Below are 21,381 nucleotides of genomic sequence, written 5' to 3' on the forward strand. Positions count from 1 at the left end.
AGGCGTACGAATATAACCGAAATAAAATATAAAAATATTCAGCATTAAACTTTAATTTATTTCTTTCTTCCCTTCTATGTCTTATAAAAAAATATTCAAATAAACATTTTGCTATATAAATCATAATATAATTCAACAATATTGAGTAACAACGGCAATAATTGCGATGAAGTGACGAACTATTTCGTTGTGAGTAATTGATTTGTTTATTACGCAAGTAGCGGTTATTTCGATTTAGATAACAAAACCGTCATGGAGAAGTATGACGTGAGCAACAAGTCTCTCTTCTTTCCTATCGAAGGGATTACAGAAAAAGGTAAATGATTTGTTTTAATCCCTCTCTATTTAATTAATAATAACTATAGGTTTCGGTAATCCTTTTTTTTATGCTGGAAGAAATTATTTATACAGAAACAAACAACCAACCTGTGCGTGGTTGTCTTGTCATGTTTGTATTCAACTTTAAAAACCTGTCAGTTTCCTCACACGTGTTTATATAATCTGTCATAATATCGTAATATCTGTTTTGAAAAGATTATTAAATTATCATCAAAGTAATCTAAATTAATTTAATGTCTATGATGTAACAGACAAAATAAGAATTAACTGAAAAAAACAAAACAAGACAGGACAAACCCTTAAACGGTTACATCGACGTGACAGGTCTTCGTAACGCGAAATCAGTTTCTTAACTCTGGAGCTTGTACGTGGTCGCTCGACATGTTAGAAATAGCTGCTAAATCTCCCTCAAATTACAAAAAAAGGCCGTACTTGTCAAGCCTGGCCACGTATGTTCGTATTTAAACCTAGCATCTCGGCTTCTACGCAGACACATGTATCGAAAGAATGCCGTATCATAATGTATTTCTAAAAGATGTAAGAATTATCCTTAAAGTAATCCAAATTTAATTTAATTTCTGTGATGTAACAGACAAAGATTTAAAGCAACCGAAAAAGACACCCTCGCTTTTTATCTTATATCAATATAAGTGACAGGTCTCCCTATACATACATACATACATCATCTCAAAATAATTTTATCACTCCCGAGCCCTACCCGGTCGCTCGACATGGTAGAAATAGGAGCTAAATCATCCCCAAATCACATCGTCCTGTCTTTAAAATAAAAGGGGAATACCCAATCGTTATAAATTTCTTTGCTTGTAGATCTTCTTACAGGTGATCACCCAGGGACGAAAGAATTTCGAGTACCTACGAGGGAACCCCTACCAGCTCTCACTTGCCTAAAAGAAGCAGCTAATATTCACTCTAATCACATCCTAGTTTTTATTTTTTAGGGAAGATATATTGGCTAATTTAGTCTAATATACGCTGTTTGCACAATGCGATTTAAGGAAGAATGCAATTCTTTGGGATTTTCCATTCATTAGTTTTCGTTTTTGCTGCTTTAGGGGAAATACACCATACAGTTTGTTTATGAAGTGGATTTGTCTGTTCTGTAATCATGTAAAAATGCTCTTTAAGTATTTCTGTCATTTGTTTAAAATTATTATTGATGCTTTTCAAAATTCGTTGAGGTTTCGGAACAAGCACCCTTCCACCTCAACGAAAAATTAAATTCGGGAAATAAAAAAATAAAATTATAATTTATAAATTCAGCTTAGGGTGCTGCTGTAATATTAGGGCCCCAGAATCAGGAGGACGTATTAAGGGTGGAGGTAAAGAATATGTACATCACCCGTTTAAATTTATTTGTGAAACAAAAAAGAAAATCATAAATTCATATTATTTTGTTTTTAACGATACCATATTCTATATTTGCAAAATGATTCCAGGATTTAAAAAATTAATGTAATGCAATAAAAGATTTTTTTAAAATGTTTAAAATGAAAAGGTTACACTCGGTTGCTGTATCCCTGAAACGGAAGAAAATGGAATAGAACGCTTAAAAATTGATTTGGGAGGAAAAGTGGGCAAAAAATGAAAGGGGGTAACCAAAGGGGTTAATGTTTACAACTTGACCCCAAAACGAAGGGGGTTAATGTTTACAACTTATGGTGCTGCTGTCATAGTAGGGTCCCAGAATCAGGAGGATGTATTAAGGGTGGAGGTAAAGAATATGGGTATTGAATTGGGAGGAAAGGTGGGCAAAAAATGAAAAAAAAAAGGGGGTAACCAAAGGGGTTAATGTTTACAACTTGACCCGAAAACGAAGGGGGTTAATGTTTACAACTTAGGGTGCTGCTGTAATATTAGGGTCCCAGAATTAAGACGATCTATTAAGGGTGGAGGTAAAGAATATGTACATCGCCCGTTTTCGGGGTTACAAAAATCCTAATGTTAATCTTAACCCTAATCCTAACCCTAACCACCGGGTGTGCGTATTCTTTACTTTCGCCGTTTTAAGAGTTTATGGAAACTCCCGAAATAGGGAAATCAGGTAACTGTTAATGATTATGTCAAAACAATGGCATAACTACATATCTGTGACAAATCTCTCCCGACTTTGTTTCCTCATAACTTTCTGAAAAATGCCTATTTTTTAATGAAATTTTCTACAAATTCAATTCAGGTGGTGCATATTTACGAGCATATCGAAATTTGATGCGAAAAAAGGGGATGAGGTGAGAGGGGGAGTTTCAGTTAACCCCAAGGATCAAGAGACCTCCATGAGTCGGTACTACTTGAGAACAGTCCCGGTTCGCGCACTCGCGTATCCGCACTAGCTAGTCATGACTAGTCGATCCTTACTTTGTGTTTTTGTATGTTATTTACTTTGTTTAACAAAAATTATTTATTTTGTGTTTTATTTACTTTGCTAGGTTGTCGTTGTAGGATCGACTAGTCACGACTAGTTAGCGCGGATGCACGACTATGCGAGTGCGCGCACCGGACCACTGTTCTCAAGTAGTACCCCACAAGTCTTGGGCCCCAAAATTAGCTGTTAGCTTGTTGTTAACGAATAAATATTTAGTCCTCTGTGTATTGTTTAAACCCGGATGACAATAATGCTGTTAAGACCACTCTGGCGTGAATTGTGTTTCGTTTGTATTAACGAATATATTTGAAATAATAAAAAAAATGTAAGCTGTTGGCGATATTATGAAAAACATAAATTAAAGATGTGTGCCCAGTCTAACTTTGTTACCTCATAACTTTATGAAAAATTGCATAGTTTTGAATGAAATTTTACAGAGATACACTTTAGATGGAGTAGGTTAGGGGGTTATATCAGAATTTGGTGAGAAAAACTATTTTTTGGGTGGACGAGGGGGAGTTTCCATCTTGATTTGTTTCCTCATAACTCTGAAAATTGAGTTTTTTTTTTTTTTTTTTTTTTTTTTAGTAAACATTTCTACAAATACTTTCAGATGGTGTAGATTATGTCGGAATTTGACGTGAAACAAAATTTTGTGATGGAGTCGGAGACTTCAAATATCTCAGCTTTATTTCCACTTAGGCTTTGATGAGGTGTGTGAATTATTCCAGCCCCAACTCCCCATTAAAAAAAAAAAAAAAAACAGTTCTTTCTCATAAAATTCCGATATATAATCGTAATCTATACAGTTTGAAGCGCATTTAGTGAAAATTTTATTTAAAAATGTCCATTTTTCTGGAAGTTACGAGGAAACAAAGTCGGAGCGGAGGCACACATCTCTTATGCTGCGTTACCGTCAACTTTTGTTTCCTCATAACTCACAGAAATTTTTTTTTTTTGTAAAATTTTCCACAATTATGTTTCCTATGGTATACATATTACATCGGAATTTTATGTGAAAAAAAGTGTGCCAATCCTTCGGTATTAGTAGATGACGTCATTCACGCGTTCCCTTTTGACAGATAAAGAGGCTAGGCTGAAAAAGAGGGTGAATGACGCCATCGATATTACACCCACGTAACTTGAAAAACTGTGATGGGCGTCAGTATGTATATGTAAACGTCCACTCATTCTTTCTTACATTAAACTCCGATATAATTGTGGTCTACATAATCTCAAAAGTATTTGTAGAACATTTCATTAAAAAAAACAAAACATTTTCCTGAAAGTTATGGAGAAACAAAATTAGGGGTGCGTTGTACATTTGTGTAGGACGGAGATGTCCAACATGGGCTTTCCATCTCCAAGATATCACTGGACATGTCTGAGGGGGATGCTTTAGGAGGCGATGGCGTGACATAATTAGCATACTAAATTTTACTTATAGTTTTATCATATACTAGCAGTATAGCCCAGCATTGCTCGGGCTTGTTTCGACCCTTTAGAATTGGAATTTTTGAAAAGTAAAAATTTGCATTATGTAATTTGTTATTCTCTTTAAGTGAACATTTTTCTGGTTGAAATACACCGAAAAATGGTGACACAGCAGTCAAAAAATTGTATTAAAAGAAAATAGGGATTTTCATAGAAAAAAAAACAAACACCTTTTTGATGTAAATAATTTTTGGTGTTAACATGGTCCGATTTGAATTTTTTTCTTCTACGGAATGAAGAGCAAGCCTTCTTCTATCATACTCTCAATTTTGGTCAACTTGCACCGCAGGGTCTTGGAGGAGATAGTGTTAGTTGAAGGCTACCAAACCTGCCATACACAGACAACTTCAGCTTTATATTTATAGAGATAATATAATTACTACTTATACATGATAAAACTAGTGATGGTTGTTAAGATAAAATTAAATCTCATCAAGCACGGGGAAGTCGAAATGTATAAAGAAAACTTACAACTTCTGTCTTTATTAGTTTTTCTTATTTCACTGTTAAAAGCTTAGGGTATCCATTTGTTCAGTTGCCACTTAGGTGGGCATCAGGCATAATAATTATTTAAGAGGAGTGCACTACCAAAAAGAAAAAAAAAAGGGTTATGGACCTCTGGTATAGAATTTCTTTAGTTTGTCATACATGTCCCATTCGTTAACTGGTATCCATGCCAATATAACTGAGCACGTTCACAGCCCTGAAGGAACTATAAAGCAAGCTTTTAAAACCTTTGAAGTACAACATTTTGATGAATTCTTTACGCATCGTTGGCGACACAAAAATAAAACTCGGATCAAATGATGTAATGGTTACATAACGAGCCAGTGTGAGATATCAGAAGCGGAAACAATCAGCTTAGAAAATGGCTAGACGGGACATTTGACTCAGAAAATGGCTAGACGGAACATTTGATTTAGAAAATTGCCTGATGAAACATAGGACTCTTGACGGGTCACCATTCTTTATTTTGTAACGTCAGATATTATAAATGTGGAGGGTGGGGCTTAGAAATCTTTTCAACTTGGTTTACTGTGGGGGGATATAAAACTGATTTAAGATTGAGCTGAGTCGTATAGTAATAAAGCCGAAATGGAAGAGAAGTTGCTTTTGTTTTCTTTTTTTCTTTGTCACCTTCTCAAAGATTAAAATATCGTGGCCAAAGGACACTTCAAGGATTATCTTAGTTCTTCATAGATTATTAACATGAATTTTCTTAATGCTTCAAATTAAATAAATACATAAAAAAAAAACACTTTCAACTGAATAAATTTTTTCTGTTTATAAAGAAACAATTGTTTTTTAAATTATTTTTTGCTGATATTTTTTTCTCAAAATTTCTCGTTATTTCCTTTACAAACTTCGACACTTCATTTATGGGTGTCTTCATTTAGAGACGAGATAGTACTATTTTCATTTTCTTTCTTTATTATTATTATTTTTTAAGAATTGTTATCCTCTGTCCAAAATAAATCTCAACTCAAATTTTTTGAAAACAAAAGGACGAAAAATAACTTTCTAGAAATGTCAAAGTTACGACAAATTCAGTTCCGTAACCTGAAACGGAGAAAAGGTGTTTAAAAAAAAATTATTTTCTGAAAAAAAATTTTTCTTTGGAAAAAATCTCTTTCAACTGAATGAGTATTTCTATTTATAAAGAAACAGTTTTTTTAAAAGTAATATTTCGGAACTGGCTTATAATTTTTTATATATTTATTTTAATTAATTTTTTTTCTAATTATAAACTTAACCAGAGACCCCTCATTTCTGGACGACCTATGGTTGAGGCAGTACTATATTTTTGCTTTTGCTTTAAAAATTGATATCCTCTTTTCAAAATATATCTCAACTCAATTTTTTGGGGTGGGTGGAAGAACATTCCTGAAATCTAAAAGTTACGGTCAGTTCCGTATCCTGAGACAAAGAAAAGAAAGTGTTAAAAAAAATGGGGGAAAAATGAGAGAGAGAGAGTGTGCGTGTGTTCCGAAACGCTGCGTTCTTTTGTTGCTTCGCAGTATTTCGTCCGTCGTTACGTTTTGAGTTCTAATTCCGCCGAGGCCGATTTTGCTTTTCTTCTTTTCGGGGGTCGATGAAATAAGTGCAAATAATATTGTAGAAAGCAGTTATTTATTTAAGTATAAATAAAATTTCCTATTATAATCTTTAACAAAAAAGTTGTTATTGTCAGTCATTCGTTTGCAATATTGAAAGGAAAGAAATTTGTACGTTAGTATTGTCGACAATATACGTAACACGGAAAAAAAAAATGGGTGGTGGGGGTTTAAGATAGGAACACATTTTCCATTTAATTCGATAGACATTCAGCCATGGCTCATTTATATTACAACCTCAAACACAAAAGTGGGGGACGGGGGTCCAAAATTGTAAGTGGGGCAAAATGAGTAATTTCTGATTTTGTGTATATTTTTGTTTGAAATCATTACATTGCAAGTATTACATCATCTTTGGGTGTAAAAATTGGTCAGCATAACTTGGAACATAGTCAGGTGCTTTTTTGTTTTCAAGAAATTTTTCCTCAACTTTGACCCAATTGTTATTGAGGTTGTTAATAAAATATCTGGATAATTTCTGGTGTTTAACAATCAAGATTCTTTTCTCTTTTTAATTTCAAGTAATTTCTTTTTTAACACAATAATGTCAAATTTGATAATTTTCAAGTTTTAAAGCAATTGTCTAAAATGGGGTAAAATGAGTAATTTCAATACTCCCTTTAACTGTGTAGTGTTTAAATATATTACAAAGAGAGCCACTCCAGCAGATCAGGTTGCAGTTTCAGAGAATATTTTATTATGAGTTTTAGAATTAGTCGAAGTTGCATAAATTTGACATCATGTACCCTTTTTCCGTTGTCCTCTTTCATTTGACATTAATATTAAATTTTTTTTTGGCATTTTTGATCTTTCTGATGTCTAAGGATGGATATTGATGTGTATGGGTCTGCTTTCAAATATAATTCTGTAAAATTGAAGAAGCAAATTTATTTTACTTTGTCTTACTCATTTTGCCCCAGCTAAATTTGTCTTCAAAGAGAATGGTGATAATTTTCTGAAATAGTGTTCAGATTATGTTGTAGTGTTTTTAATGCGTTTAAAAGTCATTTTGCTTAGCTGACATAGTTTTTGTAAGGTAGTGATCATCATCATCGTTTAACGTTGGTCTACCATGCTAGCACAGGAAGGACAGTACCACAAGAGCTGGCCAGGCCAAAGCCTGCACCAAACTTCTGTGACTGTTTTGCCAGGGTTTTTACAGCTGGATGCCCTTCCTAACAGCAACCACTCAGCAGAGTGGACTTAGTGTTTTTTATGTGACACAAGCAAAGGCTAGGTGAGTAGTGCTTTTTATGTGGCTCAAGCACAGGTGAGGTCAGTTTCGGCAAATTTTTTACACCTGGATGCTCTTCTGAACACCAACCACTTTACAGTGTGGACTGGGTGATTTTAAGTGGCACCTGCACTGACAGGGTCACCAAGTACTTGCAAGACATTAAAAAAAAATCTTTTAAGAGAGGAGAAGGCATTGGAGGAGGTGAAGATTATAAGGTTATAGTGAGACGAATACAGGTCTCTTGCTGTAGAGGAAGTATAAGGTTACCCAGCCAGAGAGAGAGAAAGATCGGGAATGAATACAGAGACAGGTGTGCGACTATTTGTAAAAAAACAAACAAAAAAAACATATCTTTTTTTTTTCAAAGTCAGAAATGCAGTAACTATGACTCATTATGCACCCCACCCTATATTAATGGAAAAACCAAAATAGCAATCATGTACAAATATGGGCATAACTATAGAAGTGTGTCCACACTCTAATCAAATTTGTTTCTCCATAACTTTTTGAAAAAGGGGTATTTTTGAATGAAATTTTCTACAAATTCTGTTGTGTCTGGTGAGAGTCATTTTCTTTTTGTGCCTTATAATTTAACACACTCACCGGTAAAATTTCTGCTTATACCTAATTTTTATTTTCCTACAAATACTATTCAGATTGTGTAGTTTATGAATATGTAGGTCCTTCTGAAAAACTTTTTTTAATGAGACTGGTTAGAGGATTTCGGATAATTTACATGATTCGTCTGTTTTCTCATAACTTTCAGAAAAAATGGGTAATCTTTAATGTGTTCTTAGGTTCAGTCCCACTGTGTGGTACTTTGGGCAAATGTTTTTATTTTGGTTGACACACATACACCACTGCTTGATAATCAATGCTGGTTTGTTTATGTCCCCTAACTTAGCAATTCAACAAAAGAGACTGTTAGAGTAAGTACCAGGATGTTTATTTCATGCACTTTTACTCTATTTCTTCATGCATTTTGGTGATGTAGATCAGTGCTAATCAAAGTGGTGGCCTGCGGGTGGATGCTGGTCTGCGAGCCATCAGCTGCCAATACACGGCCAGTTTCCAGAAAAAGAAACATTTTAAAATGCTTATGTAATATTGTATTATTTGTTTACAGAATAAATATAACTCTTTTACTTGTTTCAGTCATTTGACTGTGGCCATGCTGGAGCACCACATTTAGTCAAGCAAATTGCCCCCAGGACTTATTCTTTGTAAGCCTAGTACTTATTCTATCTTTCTCTTTTGCTGAACCACTAAGTTACAGGGATGTAAACACACCAGCATCAGTTGTCTCTTTCAGTTTCCGTCTACCAAATCCACTCACAAGGCTTTGGTCGGCCCGAGGTTATAGTAGAAGACACTCTCTCAAGGTGCCACGCAGTGGGACTGAATCCAGAACCATGTGGTTGGTAAGTAAGCTACTTACCACACAGCCACTCCTGCACCTATAAAAAAAATTGTCAACTTTTATTATTTTCATTATATATAATTATGAAATTATATTTTTCATTTTAGAATTACAAACAAAATAATATACAAGTGGTATTCATTTCCAGTCTTCTATAAAAAATATGTCTGTTCATGGAAAAATATTGCCTTGGCAGCAAACAAGTGAAGGTTAGCGACAGGAAGGGTATCCAGCCAAACCAATAGAAAAGGTGCCTCTACAAATTCCATCTGATCTGTACAAGCCTGGAAAAGTGAACCATGTGGTTGGCTAGCAGACTTCTTACCACACAGCCAGGCCTACGCCTTTATCATAACAATTACTCTCTTTACTCTTTTATTTGTTTCAGTCATTTGACTGTGGCCATGCTGGAGCACCGCCTTTAGTTGAGCAAATCAACCCCAGGACTTATTCTTTGTAAGCCTAGTACTTATTCTATTGGCCCCTTTTGCAGAACCGCTAAGTTACGGGGATGTAAACACACCAGCATCGGTTGTCAAGCGATGTTGGGTGGACAAACACACACATACACATATATATACGATGGGCTTCTTTCAGTTTCCGTCTACCAAATCTACTCACAAGGCTTTGGTTGGCTTGAGGCTATAGTAGAAGACACTTGCCCAAGGTGCCACGCAGTGGGACTGAACCCGGAACCATGTGGTTCGTAAGCAAGCTACTTACCACACAGTCACAACTTCATACAACATCACTATTAACAATAATCCTTTCTATTATAGACACAAGGCCTGAAATTTGGGGGAGGGGGACAGTCAATTACATCAACCCCAGTACACAACTGGTACTTAATTTATCAACCCCGAAAGGATGAAAGGCAAAGTTGACCTCAGCGGAATTTGAACTCAGAATGTAGCAACAGGCGAAATACTGCTAAGCATTTCATCCAGTGTGCTAATGATTCTGCCAGCTTGCTCTTCATATTAACAGTAATATGGGTGTTTTCTAATCATGCTTTTTTTTTTCCCTTTCTTTTCAGATTTGTCTGACTGGAATCAGTCATTACATAAATGCAAATTGAAATTTGCCACAATTAAAAACACCTCTAGCGATACAAAAGGAGCACTGGTAAATTGCAACGAGAAGTCAGTTGCTTTATTCAAACATAAAGACACTATTTACGCCATTGACGACAAATGTCCACATTCTGGTACGTTGCCCTTTTGTTTTTTATTTGTTTGTTTAAGAAGCTTGCTTTGTAATCTCGCTGTTTTAGGTTCAGCCCCACTGTGTGGCACCTTAGGCAAGTGGATCTTACTACAGCTCTGGACTGATATAATGCCTTGTTTGGAAATTTGGTAGCCAGAAACTGTGTAGAAGCTGATCAGTTACATATATATAAAAAGAGAACCCAAATGGCACTTAAACACCATTTGTGTACCTGTGCCACACCTGGAACCAACCCTGTAGTCAAATCTATAGTTTAAATTAATACCGCTTCAGTTTAAATTGGATTTGATACTTACATATCTAGACTGTCCTGCCAACATGTGATATCTCTCTTGTTGCTTACCATACTGTGAACTCTACGTTATCGTTCCTAGCCATTTATGGCATCCTATATGTTCATGTGCTTAGGTTCTGTCGAATCTTTACAACTAATTCATACACACACACGTTTGTGTGTCTGTGTTTGTCCCCCACCATTGCTTGACGACCAATGTTGGTGTGTCTCCGTCCTCATAAATTAGCGGTTTGGCAAAGGAGACCGATAGAACAAGTACTAAGCCTACAAAGAATAAGTCCTGGGGTCAATTTGTTTGACTAAAGGCACTGCTCCAGCACGGCCGCAGTCAAATATTTGAAACGAGTAACAGAATATATATATATATATATATAAAAAAAAAATAAATGTTCCTTCTCAAGCCATGCCAGGCTCATGAGGGCCGGTTTCTCGGTTTCAGTGGCGTAGAAATTTACCCACCTGGACTGGATGCCGGTCTGTCACAAGATAACTCATTTTTGCCAGCGGAGTGGACTGGAGCAAGGTGAAATGAAGTATTTTGCTCAAAAACACAATGCATCGCTCGGTCCAGGAATCGAAACCACAGACTTACGATCATGAGTTTAACACCCTAACCACTAAGCCATGTGCCTCCACACCCTCACACACACACACACATTTTTGTGTGTCTGGACTGGCACTTATCCTCAAAAGGATGAAAAGTAAAGTTAATCTGGGCAGAATTTGAACTCAGAACATAAAAGACAGACAAAATGCTGCTAAACATTTTGCCTGGCAAGCTAAAGAATCTGCCAACTTCACAGCCTCGAAAATATTTAGATTAAAAGGCATAATTGTAAAGATTCTTAGAATTCTGGTTTGCCAGTGGCCTTTAACTCATCTGTTATGCTTAGGTTGAAAGACACAAACTTTAGTTAAATTCATTTGGAAAATGATGAGGAATTTAGTAAAATATCTTGGTGTTTGAAACGGGTGTGACTGTGTGGTAAGAAGCTTGCTTCCCAACCATATGGTTCCAAGTTCGGTCCCACTGCTTGGCAGTGTCTTCTACTATATGGCTTTGATCCAAAGTCTTGTAAATGTATTTGGTAGAAGGAAACTGAAAGAAGCTTGTGTGTATGTATATATATATGTGTGTGTATGTATGTATTTGTGTGTGTCTTTGTCTCTGTCCCCAACTACTGTTTGACATCTGGTGTTGGTGTGTTTATGTCCTTGTAACTTAGCAGTTTGGAAAAAAGGAACTAATAGAATAAGTCAGGCTTGAAAGAAAATAAGTACTGGCGTCAACTATTTATTCAACTAAATTTCTTCAAGGCTGTGTCCCAGCATGGCCACATTCTAATGATTGAAATGAGCATAAGGCAAAATATTAAAGATAAAACTTAACATGAAATTTTGATACTCTCTTTTACTCTTTTCAGTCATTTGACTGTGGCCATGCTGGAGCACTGCCTTTAGTCGAGCAAATCGACCCTGGGACTTATTCTTTGGAAGCCTAGTACTTATTCTATCGGTCTCTTTTGCCGAACCGCTAAGTGATGGGGACATAAACACAGACACACAAACATACACACGCACATATATATACATATATGCGATGGGCTTCTTTCAGTTTCTATCTTCCAAATCCACTCACAAGGCTTTGGTCAGCTCGAGGCTATAGTAGATGCTTGCCCAAGATGGGATGCAGTGGGACTGAACCCGGAATCATGTGGTTGTTAAGCAAGCTGCTTACCACACAGCCACTCATAGAAGTTTTTTTTTTTTTTTTCAGTTTTAAATTCAGACCCCTTTTAACTGGGTAGTTTGTAACATATAAGTATGGGCAGTCTTGGGTAGTTTGATATAAAAAAAAGGTTAACAAAACAGTGTATAATTCCACGTGTGAATTGAAATATCTCTTGTTAACAATAATGACATTTTGCAATGTGTGCATAAGAGAGAAAGAGGGAAAAAGGAAGTTTGTTATATTGTAAGGTCAGAGATCAAACTATGAATAAAGCTGAAAAATAATGAATGTCAGTGCTATATTATTGTATAAACTCTGACCTAAAAACCTAAAAACTGTCCTTGAGATGAAAGTTGATGTCAGCAACTATTCATTGTTTTAAATCCAAGCCTGGATAGAGTAGTGCAAATACACAGTTTGTATCTCTATGAAATGTTTCTAGACATTCTTTTTCTCACGCTAACACTTACAAACTTCCAACCAACATGATTGTAAAATATGTAAAATAAATAATGTATATAATTCAAAAAGAAATCTTGTTGTCATTCCACTTATGTGCATTTGCCGCTGCATGTATTATATGGTCTGTAATATTTAATTAAGAATGGGATCGCGTGCGATTGTATTCCCTATACGATACGACCGCATGTGATCCTATTTTTATACATAAGTTACGGAATTGACACAAGAGAACGCTAAAGAAGGAACTTTTTAAGAAAAACAAAAATATATATATATATATATATATACTACAAAATTAGAAAATGGAGAAACATACTTAAATCAATCAAACATCAACCAACAGATGATACCCAATCAATACTTTATTACACCATTACATAACAGTAAAGGCATTATACAAAATATGTTGTAAATATAATTAGACAAGGAAATAGAAATATAAAATATAAAATATAATATCTAATTATATCATATCTGACAGCTGTTTCGGCAGTAAGGGCAAGCATGCCTCATTTAACCTATAAGCCATATAAGGCAGGTATAAATGAGACATTAACAAGGATATATATATATATAATAATATCAATTTTATCGCCGTTTTGTCTAAAACGGCAAGAGGCTATATGTAGCGATATCGTTACACTCATTGCTATCTTCACTGTTTGAGAAGAGTATTAAGAATAATCTCGTTCAAGATTACAAACATCTTCGGCTAGTTTAACATTGTTGTAAACGCTAATTCGATTGGCTGACACGTGGTCTCTACTACGTTCGCACTGCTGGTTGTCACATGACGCGATTTGCCTCCGCTTATTTTCGCGCCATTGTTCCAAGCAACCAATCACAGCTTTCCATTTATGAAGTTCGTTTTGAGCCACATAAACCTTATAAAAGAAGGGTTCTCAGACAAATATTCGTCTTAGGTTTTTAGTTCTTTTCAGAGCTAAACCTCTGACCACAGAGTTCGACTTAGGTTTCTAGTCCTTCTCAGGGCTAACCTCTGACCACAGAGTTCGTCTTAGGTTATAGTTCTTTTCAGAGCTAACCTCTGACCACAGAGTTCGTCTTTGGTTCAAGTCCTTCTCAGGGCGAACCTCTGACCACACAGAGCATACTCGACCATGTTCCAGTTCGAAAGGCAGGCGACCACCATTATATCAAGAGAAAAATAACCAAGCAGAATATATGATGAAGACGCAGCAAAAACCAAGCGACAGACACAACTCATCGCCAAACATCGAAGATTTAATTTGTACACAAGACAACCACAGATTCAACTATAGCGGTTAGGTGAAGATCTCACCACGGGAAAAACGGCTACAGTTAACACATCTGGAAGTATATTTATATCAAGGGAAAGATAAACACAACAAGTGATTCAATTAATCTCAACTACGAGACGCAACATCTTGATATGGAACTCTTACGCTCCGTGTACCTCATAAACGGTAAATCAATTATCTGTTTCGAGTTCTAGTTCTTCTAAGAACTACCCTAAGCCATCTGCTACTACCTGTTGCTAGGCTGATACCAACAACATGAACTGTGAACCAAATTCCATTGTTATTCCTCTGGTCAGTACCTTTTATGCCTCACGAACACACAGACACAAAAACATGCTAACACTTACAAACTTCCAACCAACATGATTGTAAAATATGTAAAAGAAATAATGTATATAATTCAAAAAGAAATCTTGTTGTCATTCCACTTATGTGCATTTGCCGCTGCATGTATTATATGGTCTGTAATATTTAATTAAAAATGGGATCGCGTGCGATTGTATTCCCTATACGATACGACCGCATGTGATCCTATTTTTATACTTATAAACGTACCTGATTTGAGTATTTTGTACATTGGTAAAAAGGTGGCAAGCTGGCAGATATCATTAGAGCGCTGGACGAAATGCTTAGCAGTATTTCACCCATTGCTACATTCTGAGTTCAAATTCCGCCGAGGTCAACTTCGCCTTTCCTCCTTTCGGGGTCGATAAATTAAGTACCAGTTATGCACTTGGGTCTGTGTAATTGACTAGTCCTCTCCCCACAAAATTTCAGGCCTTGTGCCTATATCAGAAAGAGTTATTAGCATGAATTATTGGTGTTATTGTAGCTGGGGAAAATTTATCATTAGGGTCTTAACGCCTGTTAAATTTTGGTTTCAAATTTTGGCAAAAGGCCAGGAATGTGGGGAAGGGGTGTAAGTCGATTATGTCAACTCCAGTGCTAAACTGGTATTTATTTTATTGACCCTGGTAGGATGAAAGGCAAAGTAAACCTCAGTAACATTTGAATTCAGAATGTAAAAATGGATGAAGTGCTGCCAGGCATTTTACTTGGTCTGCTAACAGTTGTACCAGTTCAAAAGGATGTTAACTATTGGTTTCAAATTTTGGCACAAGGCCAGAAATTTTAGGGTCAACTCCAATGCTGAACTGGTACTTATTTTCTCGACCCCAAAAGGATGAAAGACAAAGTCGACTTTGGTGGTATTTGAACTTGGAACTTAAAGCAGGGCTGTGGAATCAAAACAAAAAACTTTGACTCTGACTCTGACTCCTCTACTATTGCATCAGGCTCCAGTCTAATTTGGCAAGGTTTCTATGGCAACCACTCCAATAGTGTAGTGGGCGCTTTTTATGTGCCACTTACACAGGGGCCAGTCAGGCAGCACTGGCATCAACCATGCTTGAATGGTGCTTTTTACATGCCACTGGCACAGGGGAAAGTCAGGCAGCACTGGCATCAACCACGCTTAAATGGTGCTTTTTACATGCCACTGGCACAGGGGAAAGTCGGGCAGCACTGGTATCGACCATGCTCGACTGGTGCTTTTTATGTGCCACTGGCACAGGGGCCAGTCAGGCAGCACTGGCATCGACCATGCTCAAATGGTGCTTTTTACGTGCCATCAATATGGGAGCCAACACAAAATATTTATTACAATACACAAAATATTTGAACAATTTTTTTTAAACAGTTCCTAATATTTAATTAGAAAAATTTAATGGGATTTCTTTAAACACTGAATGGCTGTGGAGGTGCACTAGAATAAAGCAGGAATCAAAGCGGTCCTTAGGTAAAAAAAAAAAGGTTGAGAACCACTGTGCTAGGAGAATAAGGAGTAGAGAGGGGTAGAGTATGAGAGAAAAGGGCTGGAGCAGAACAGATATGTTGCTGTTTAGGGGTTACACAATTACTTGCATTTTAAAAATATCCTCTACAGCAAGATTTATATAGATTTACCGTAAATCCTCGAGTATAGTCTGCCCTTGAGTATAATATGCAGGAGATTTTTAGGGAGTTGTACCTCTGAAAAAGCTAAACCTTGTGTATAATACGCACTCCTTCTCTAACGTGAGTCATGCGTTATTAAACCAGCAGCACTTAGTCGAATAAACACTTCCACACATGCGTAATACAATAATGGTGATGTTCTTAACTGTTATATGGGAATGTAAATATGTTTGCAAATTGTTTTGTTACATGTTATTCTGTGTTCTGAATACTTTTATTTTAATTAATGTTGCTTACTGCAAGTTATGGATGATTCTTCATTGCTTTCAGGCTTAGCTTAAGGTATTTTCGCGCCTGACATCACAAAATGCGTCTGAATAAACATTGCCGGACAGCAAATAGAGACTCGGATATTGCTTAGAAAATATTTAAAATTTTTAACCTCTTATATAGTACACACTAGGGATTTTAACCTTTAAATTTTGGGAAAAAATGCGGATTATTCACAAAGATTTATGGTATATAACTATTCTGCCATGACAAATATTTCGTGTATCTTATTAATTGTCCTTTTTTTTGTTTTTATACATTTTATTAGGTGGACCATTACACATGGGAGACATTGAAGAAATGCCAAATGGAACATTATGTGTCAGGTGTCCTTGGCACAGTTGGAGATTTAACCTGTTGGATGGATCTGTGGTTTGGCCTAATACAAGAGAAGATAAAAAGACAAATGTCTATCATACAAAAGTCGATTCAAACGGCACCATATCGATAGCATTTACAAACTTTGATGAGAAATATTTCAAGGCTGAAAATGATTTTTAAATTATTTATATTGCCTTTTTTGTTAAAAAGTTTTTATTTATTTATTTAAAGTTATATATTACCAATTTTTAAGTAGCTCAGAAAATATTTTATTGAAGCCAAAAATATGAAAAAAAAAAAAAAAATAATAATAATGTTGATTTTTTTTCAGAAAGCATCAATATATTTTGTTAGAAAAATACAAAAATTTAATTTTTAAGAAATTAAAAAAAAAAAGAAATTCAAGTGAAATATATAAAAATGGATATAATTTTAGAAAAAGTATCCACTTCCTTGAATTTGATAATATATAAGGCACAATTTTTTTTCTTTTCCCAAAACAATGTTTCAAAAAAATCACCCCAGTTGTGTATGCAGAGGTGGGTCTCCCATAATCTTTAATGCAGTAAAATATTTTTTACTTGAATATGTGCTGCCGAAATTGGAGCCTGATATTCTCATGTGTCTTTTATGCCGTGAAATACGGTATTATTTCTATGGGAGACTGGAGGAGAGAAAAAAAAAAGTCAAAAGAAAAGATGTTAGAAACTTCTTTCTGTTGATACACTTTAAAGTCTTGCAGCAGTTTTTAACAGTTATAAAATTGAAGATTTTACTAGAAATAGTAGGAGACAAATGTTTGATCTTATATCATTATTCAAAGGTCAGTTGTTTTGAAAGAGAACTTGGTATTTAGAAGTTAACTGAAACACTGAAATTTTATTGAATACCACTTAGTTTTATATTGATAAGGAATTATAACATAGAATTATGTTATATTCATCATAGGCGCAGGAGTGGCTGTGTGCTAAGTAGCTTACTTACCAACCACATGGTTCCGGGCTCAGCCCCACTGCATGGCACACTGGGCAAGTGTCTTCTACTATAGCCTTGGGCCAACCAAAGCCTTGTAAGTGGAGTTGGAAATTGAAATAAGCCCATTGTGTGTGTGTTTGCTCCCCCACTATTGCTTACAACCGATGCTGGTGTGTTTACATCCCTGTAACTTAGCGGTTCGGCAAAAGACCGATAGAGTAAGTACTAGGCTTACAAAGAATAAGTCCTGAGGTCAATTTGTTCGACTAAAGGCGGTGCTCCAGCATGGCTACAGTCAAATGACTGAAACAAATAAAAGAATAAAAGAACCATCTATTTTATAGGAAAATCTTACTGTAATGATAAGCTTCTTGTCTATTTTATTTTCTTAATGTTTATTAAAGTGTAGACCAGATTTGGGTTACCTCTTTAGAAAAGTGGGTCACGCAGACAAGCTGCACTACTTAAATTTTTCATTAGGTATCCCATTTAGAAAGCCCTCTGGTTCACAGGTTCCCCATGACTGGTGTGGAGTTTTCATAAATTTGAATAATAATAATAATCATTTTTGCTTTTTCTAAGCTAACGAGTGCCTGATGTTTGTCTACTATATGTATTTTATTAGTGTAATTATTTATACCGTTATCAGTGTCTTAACTGTTTCAAATATTCAACTTGTGCCTGGCCTTTATAACCTTGTAACGGTTGATTTTTTTTTGTTTGTTTGTTTGTTTGTTTTAACTTTACAAATTCAAGTGCACATCTACTGTTATGCAGCAGTAGTTGCACAGAGCAATTTTAAATATTACTTTTATTAGTAGTTAACACGGCAGGCAAACAATTAGTGTATAAAAGAGACTGATACACTAAGTACTACACTTAAAAAAAAAATAAAATAAAAAATACTGGGGTCAATTTGTATGACTAAATCATTCAAGGTAGTGCCCCAGCATGGCCACAGTCTAATGACTGAAACATTTAAAGGATAAATATAATCCTGTGTCTCGAAACCCATAGTCTTATACAGCAGACCCCCAAAGTTCTGTGCTCTTAAAAGCATCACCTGGGGTGGATTACCCCTTCACACCCTACTCTCTTCCTAGCTACGCTACTGCTTTAGAAATCAGGCATAGACTATGGGAGCAGGCATGATTGTATGGTTAAAAAATTTACTTTGCAACTAAGTGATTTGGGCTCAGGTTTGATCCCACAACCCATGTGGTTCTCTGGGAAAATATCTTCTATCATAACCTTTGCTCAGTCAAAGACATGTGAGTGAAATATGGTGAACAAAAACTCTAGAAGTCTTTTGGAGACTGTTGCTGGATGATAGACTATATCTTACACCTGGTTTAATACCGTCACCCGATCCATGGGTGCTTTTAGCAGTGTCCACTCTGTTGCCAACATTTGGACCAGATACCTGTCTGATGGTAACGCACTCTCTTCCTCCCTCTATTTACTTTTGCCTTAAAAAGTGACTTGGGCACTAACCTCCCTCTTCCTGAATAAGCCATATAAAAATTTAAACTAAAAGACATACAATTTTGAAGAAGACAGCTGAAATGGTTTATCCCTGAAACAAAATGGAATGTACAAAATATATCCACACTCAGTAATTTTAGTGCATGTATGTCTATTTTAGGTATACTAATACAGGTGTTTTGAAAGCTTTAATATTAGTGGAACAAAAATATTTTATGATATATTCACAACACTATTGTTTTGTTGCAGGATTAAATACATTCTAAGCATGTAAATATAAACTTTAAAATATACCTTTTTTAATTCCATATGACAATCACTCGCGGACATGCTTATAAAATAAAAAAAAACAGCAGAGCACCCATGACTTTTGGAAGCATTTTTCCATGCTCAGAATTGCTGAAGCTTGGAATAAACTGTTGAGACCCTACATCCTTCAAAACTTCCATGCTTCCTGAAAACTGCCAACAGCATACCTGATGGCCTTTTTTTAAAAAAAAAATTTTTTTATAGTTGTAGTGCACCTGAGCACTATATACAACACTTTCCTTTATTATTATTATTATATATATTTTAACTGTTTGATAATTGCTGTATATGGCATATGGTGTTTGTTAAATATAATGTATGTTATCACCACTGAGTGAACTGATCTATGATAGAAGCAAAATAGCTGTGACCATGTTATTGCCTTTGGTTTTCTATGGTTGCATTTTTATTATATATTCTTTTTACTTGTCATACAAAATGTTTAACCCTTTCATTACCAACCTGGCTGAAACCGGCTCTGGCTTTGTAATACAAATATCTTGTTTTCATAAGTTTTGAATTAAAATCTTCCACCAGACTTAGTCACAATTTATGCTCCTAACACTAGCTTAATGATAACAAAATTATTTTACTTAATTCTTTGTTATATTTAAAGTAATTGAAAGAAACACAGAGCATCCCAACAGAAATATGGTAACAAATGGGTTAAACCGTTAGCTTTCTGATTACTCAGTCAAATGTAATACTTATTGATTCCCATTGTTTTAAATTAATTCTGCATTATCTCATAGCACTGAGATTTCTATGATGTGATTCTTTATTTTTAGAATGGCATTGTAGGATAGGTGAGAGAAGCTAGTTCTAACCAGTTTGTACATAAGAGGTAGAATATATGGGCCGGATATGGCCAGTTTAAATGCTAAAAGGTTCTAAATCTCAGAGGAATATTATTGTAATTACAGCAAAAATTTACTTCACAAATTGAAAACTTTATAATCTTTGTTTTTTATTTTTATGCTCAGTCTTTCAAAAACAATATTTTCTTTTAAATGTTAGAAAACCATTAGCAGCAGTAAAGAACACTATGGGAATGTCAATATATTCCTTCTGCGTTTTTCATCTGAAGTACAGATATGCAAATTAAGCTATCCAGAACAGTGATAGTTAGGTTGCCTCTTGCTGTATAAAGTAGACAGCACTTATTAATTGTACCAGTTGAACAGTGGGGGTTGATTGGTGAAGGAAATAGGTGTAGGCATGGTTGCGTGGTTTAAGAAGCTTGTTTTGCAATCATGTGGTTTTGGGTTCAAGTCTCACTTGGTACCTTGGGAAAGTGTCTTCTGACCAATGCCTTGTGAGTGAATTTGATAGACTGAAACTGTGTGCTAGCTGTGTGTGTGTGTGTGACAAGTACTGGTGTGTTCATGTCCTTGTAACTTAGCAGTTCAGTGAAAGAGACCGTTGAGATTGTGTGGTTCATGTTCTTGAGCATTTTCAGAAAATACATGAAGGGGATTCCAAAGTGTTGTTGTTACAGAGGGGGAAAGTGGCGGGCATATTGTTGGATAGGACGAGGGTTAGATGCACTATGAGTGATGTATGGAAGAGAAATGAGTGGACATGGATGAAAGAGGCGCAAGACCGGCCAGCTTTGAGGTGCAGTAGAAATCATCATTGTTTAATGTTCGTCTTCTATGCTGGCATGGGTTGGACGACTCAACAGGAGCTGATGAGCCAGAAGATTGTTTTCAGTTTCAGAGTCTGCTTTGGTATGGTTTCTACAATTAGATGCCCTTTCTAACCCCAACCACTCTACACAGTGTACTTGGTTTCTTTTTCATAGCCACTGGTCAGGTTGCAAGTCAAGACCCTGCAACTGAGTGGGATGTAGTATTGAGGGAAATAGCTTCTTACCAAATGATGAGAAATTCAAATATGATAGTGAAACAGGAACAGGTATCTTGCTCTAGAGGAGATACATGTCTAAACAAGTCCTCTGCATTCACTGCTCACATTTCATTAACATGTAGCATTGCTGTTCATGTGTTATACAATCTGCCT

General features: G+C 35.7%; 1 protein-coding gene across 1 annotated transcript; it reads left to right on the plus strand.

Moving 5' to 3' along the window:
* The first annotated feature begins 176 nt into the window (after positions 1-176).
* On the plus strand, positions 177-16,785 carry LOC115214343 (Rieske domain-containing protein-like). Its single transcript, XM_029783529.2, has 3 exons — positions 177-316; positions 10,021-10,191; positions 16,538-16,785. The coding sequence occupies exons 1-3, from the start codon at positions 253-255 to the stop codon at positions 16,768-16,770; spliced, it is 468 nt and encodes a 155-aa protein (XP_029639389.1). The 5' UTR covers positions 177-252; the 3' UTR covers positions 16,771-16,785.
* The last annotated feature ends 4,596 nt before the right edge of the window (positions 16,786-21,381 follow it).

Source organism: Octopus sinensis, linkage group LG7 (genome assembly GCF_006345805.1).
Source record: "Octopus sinensis linkage group LG7, ASM634580v1, whole genome shotgun sequence".
NCBI classification, from domain to species: Eukaryota; Metazoa; Mollusca; class Cephalopoda; order Octopoda; family Octopodidae; genus Octopus; species Octopus sinensis.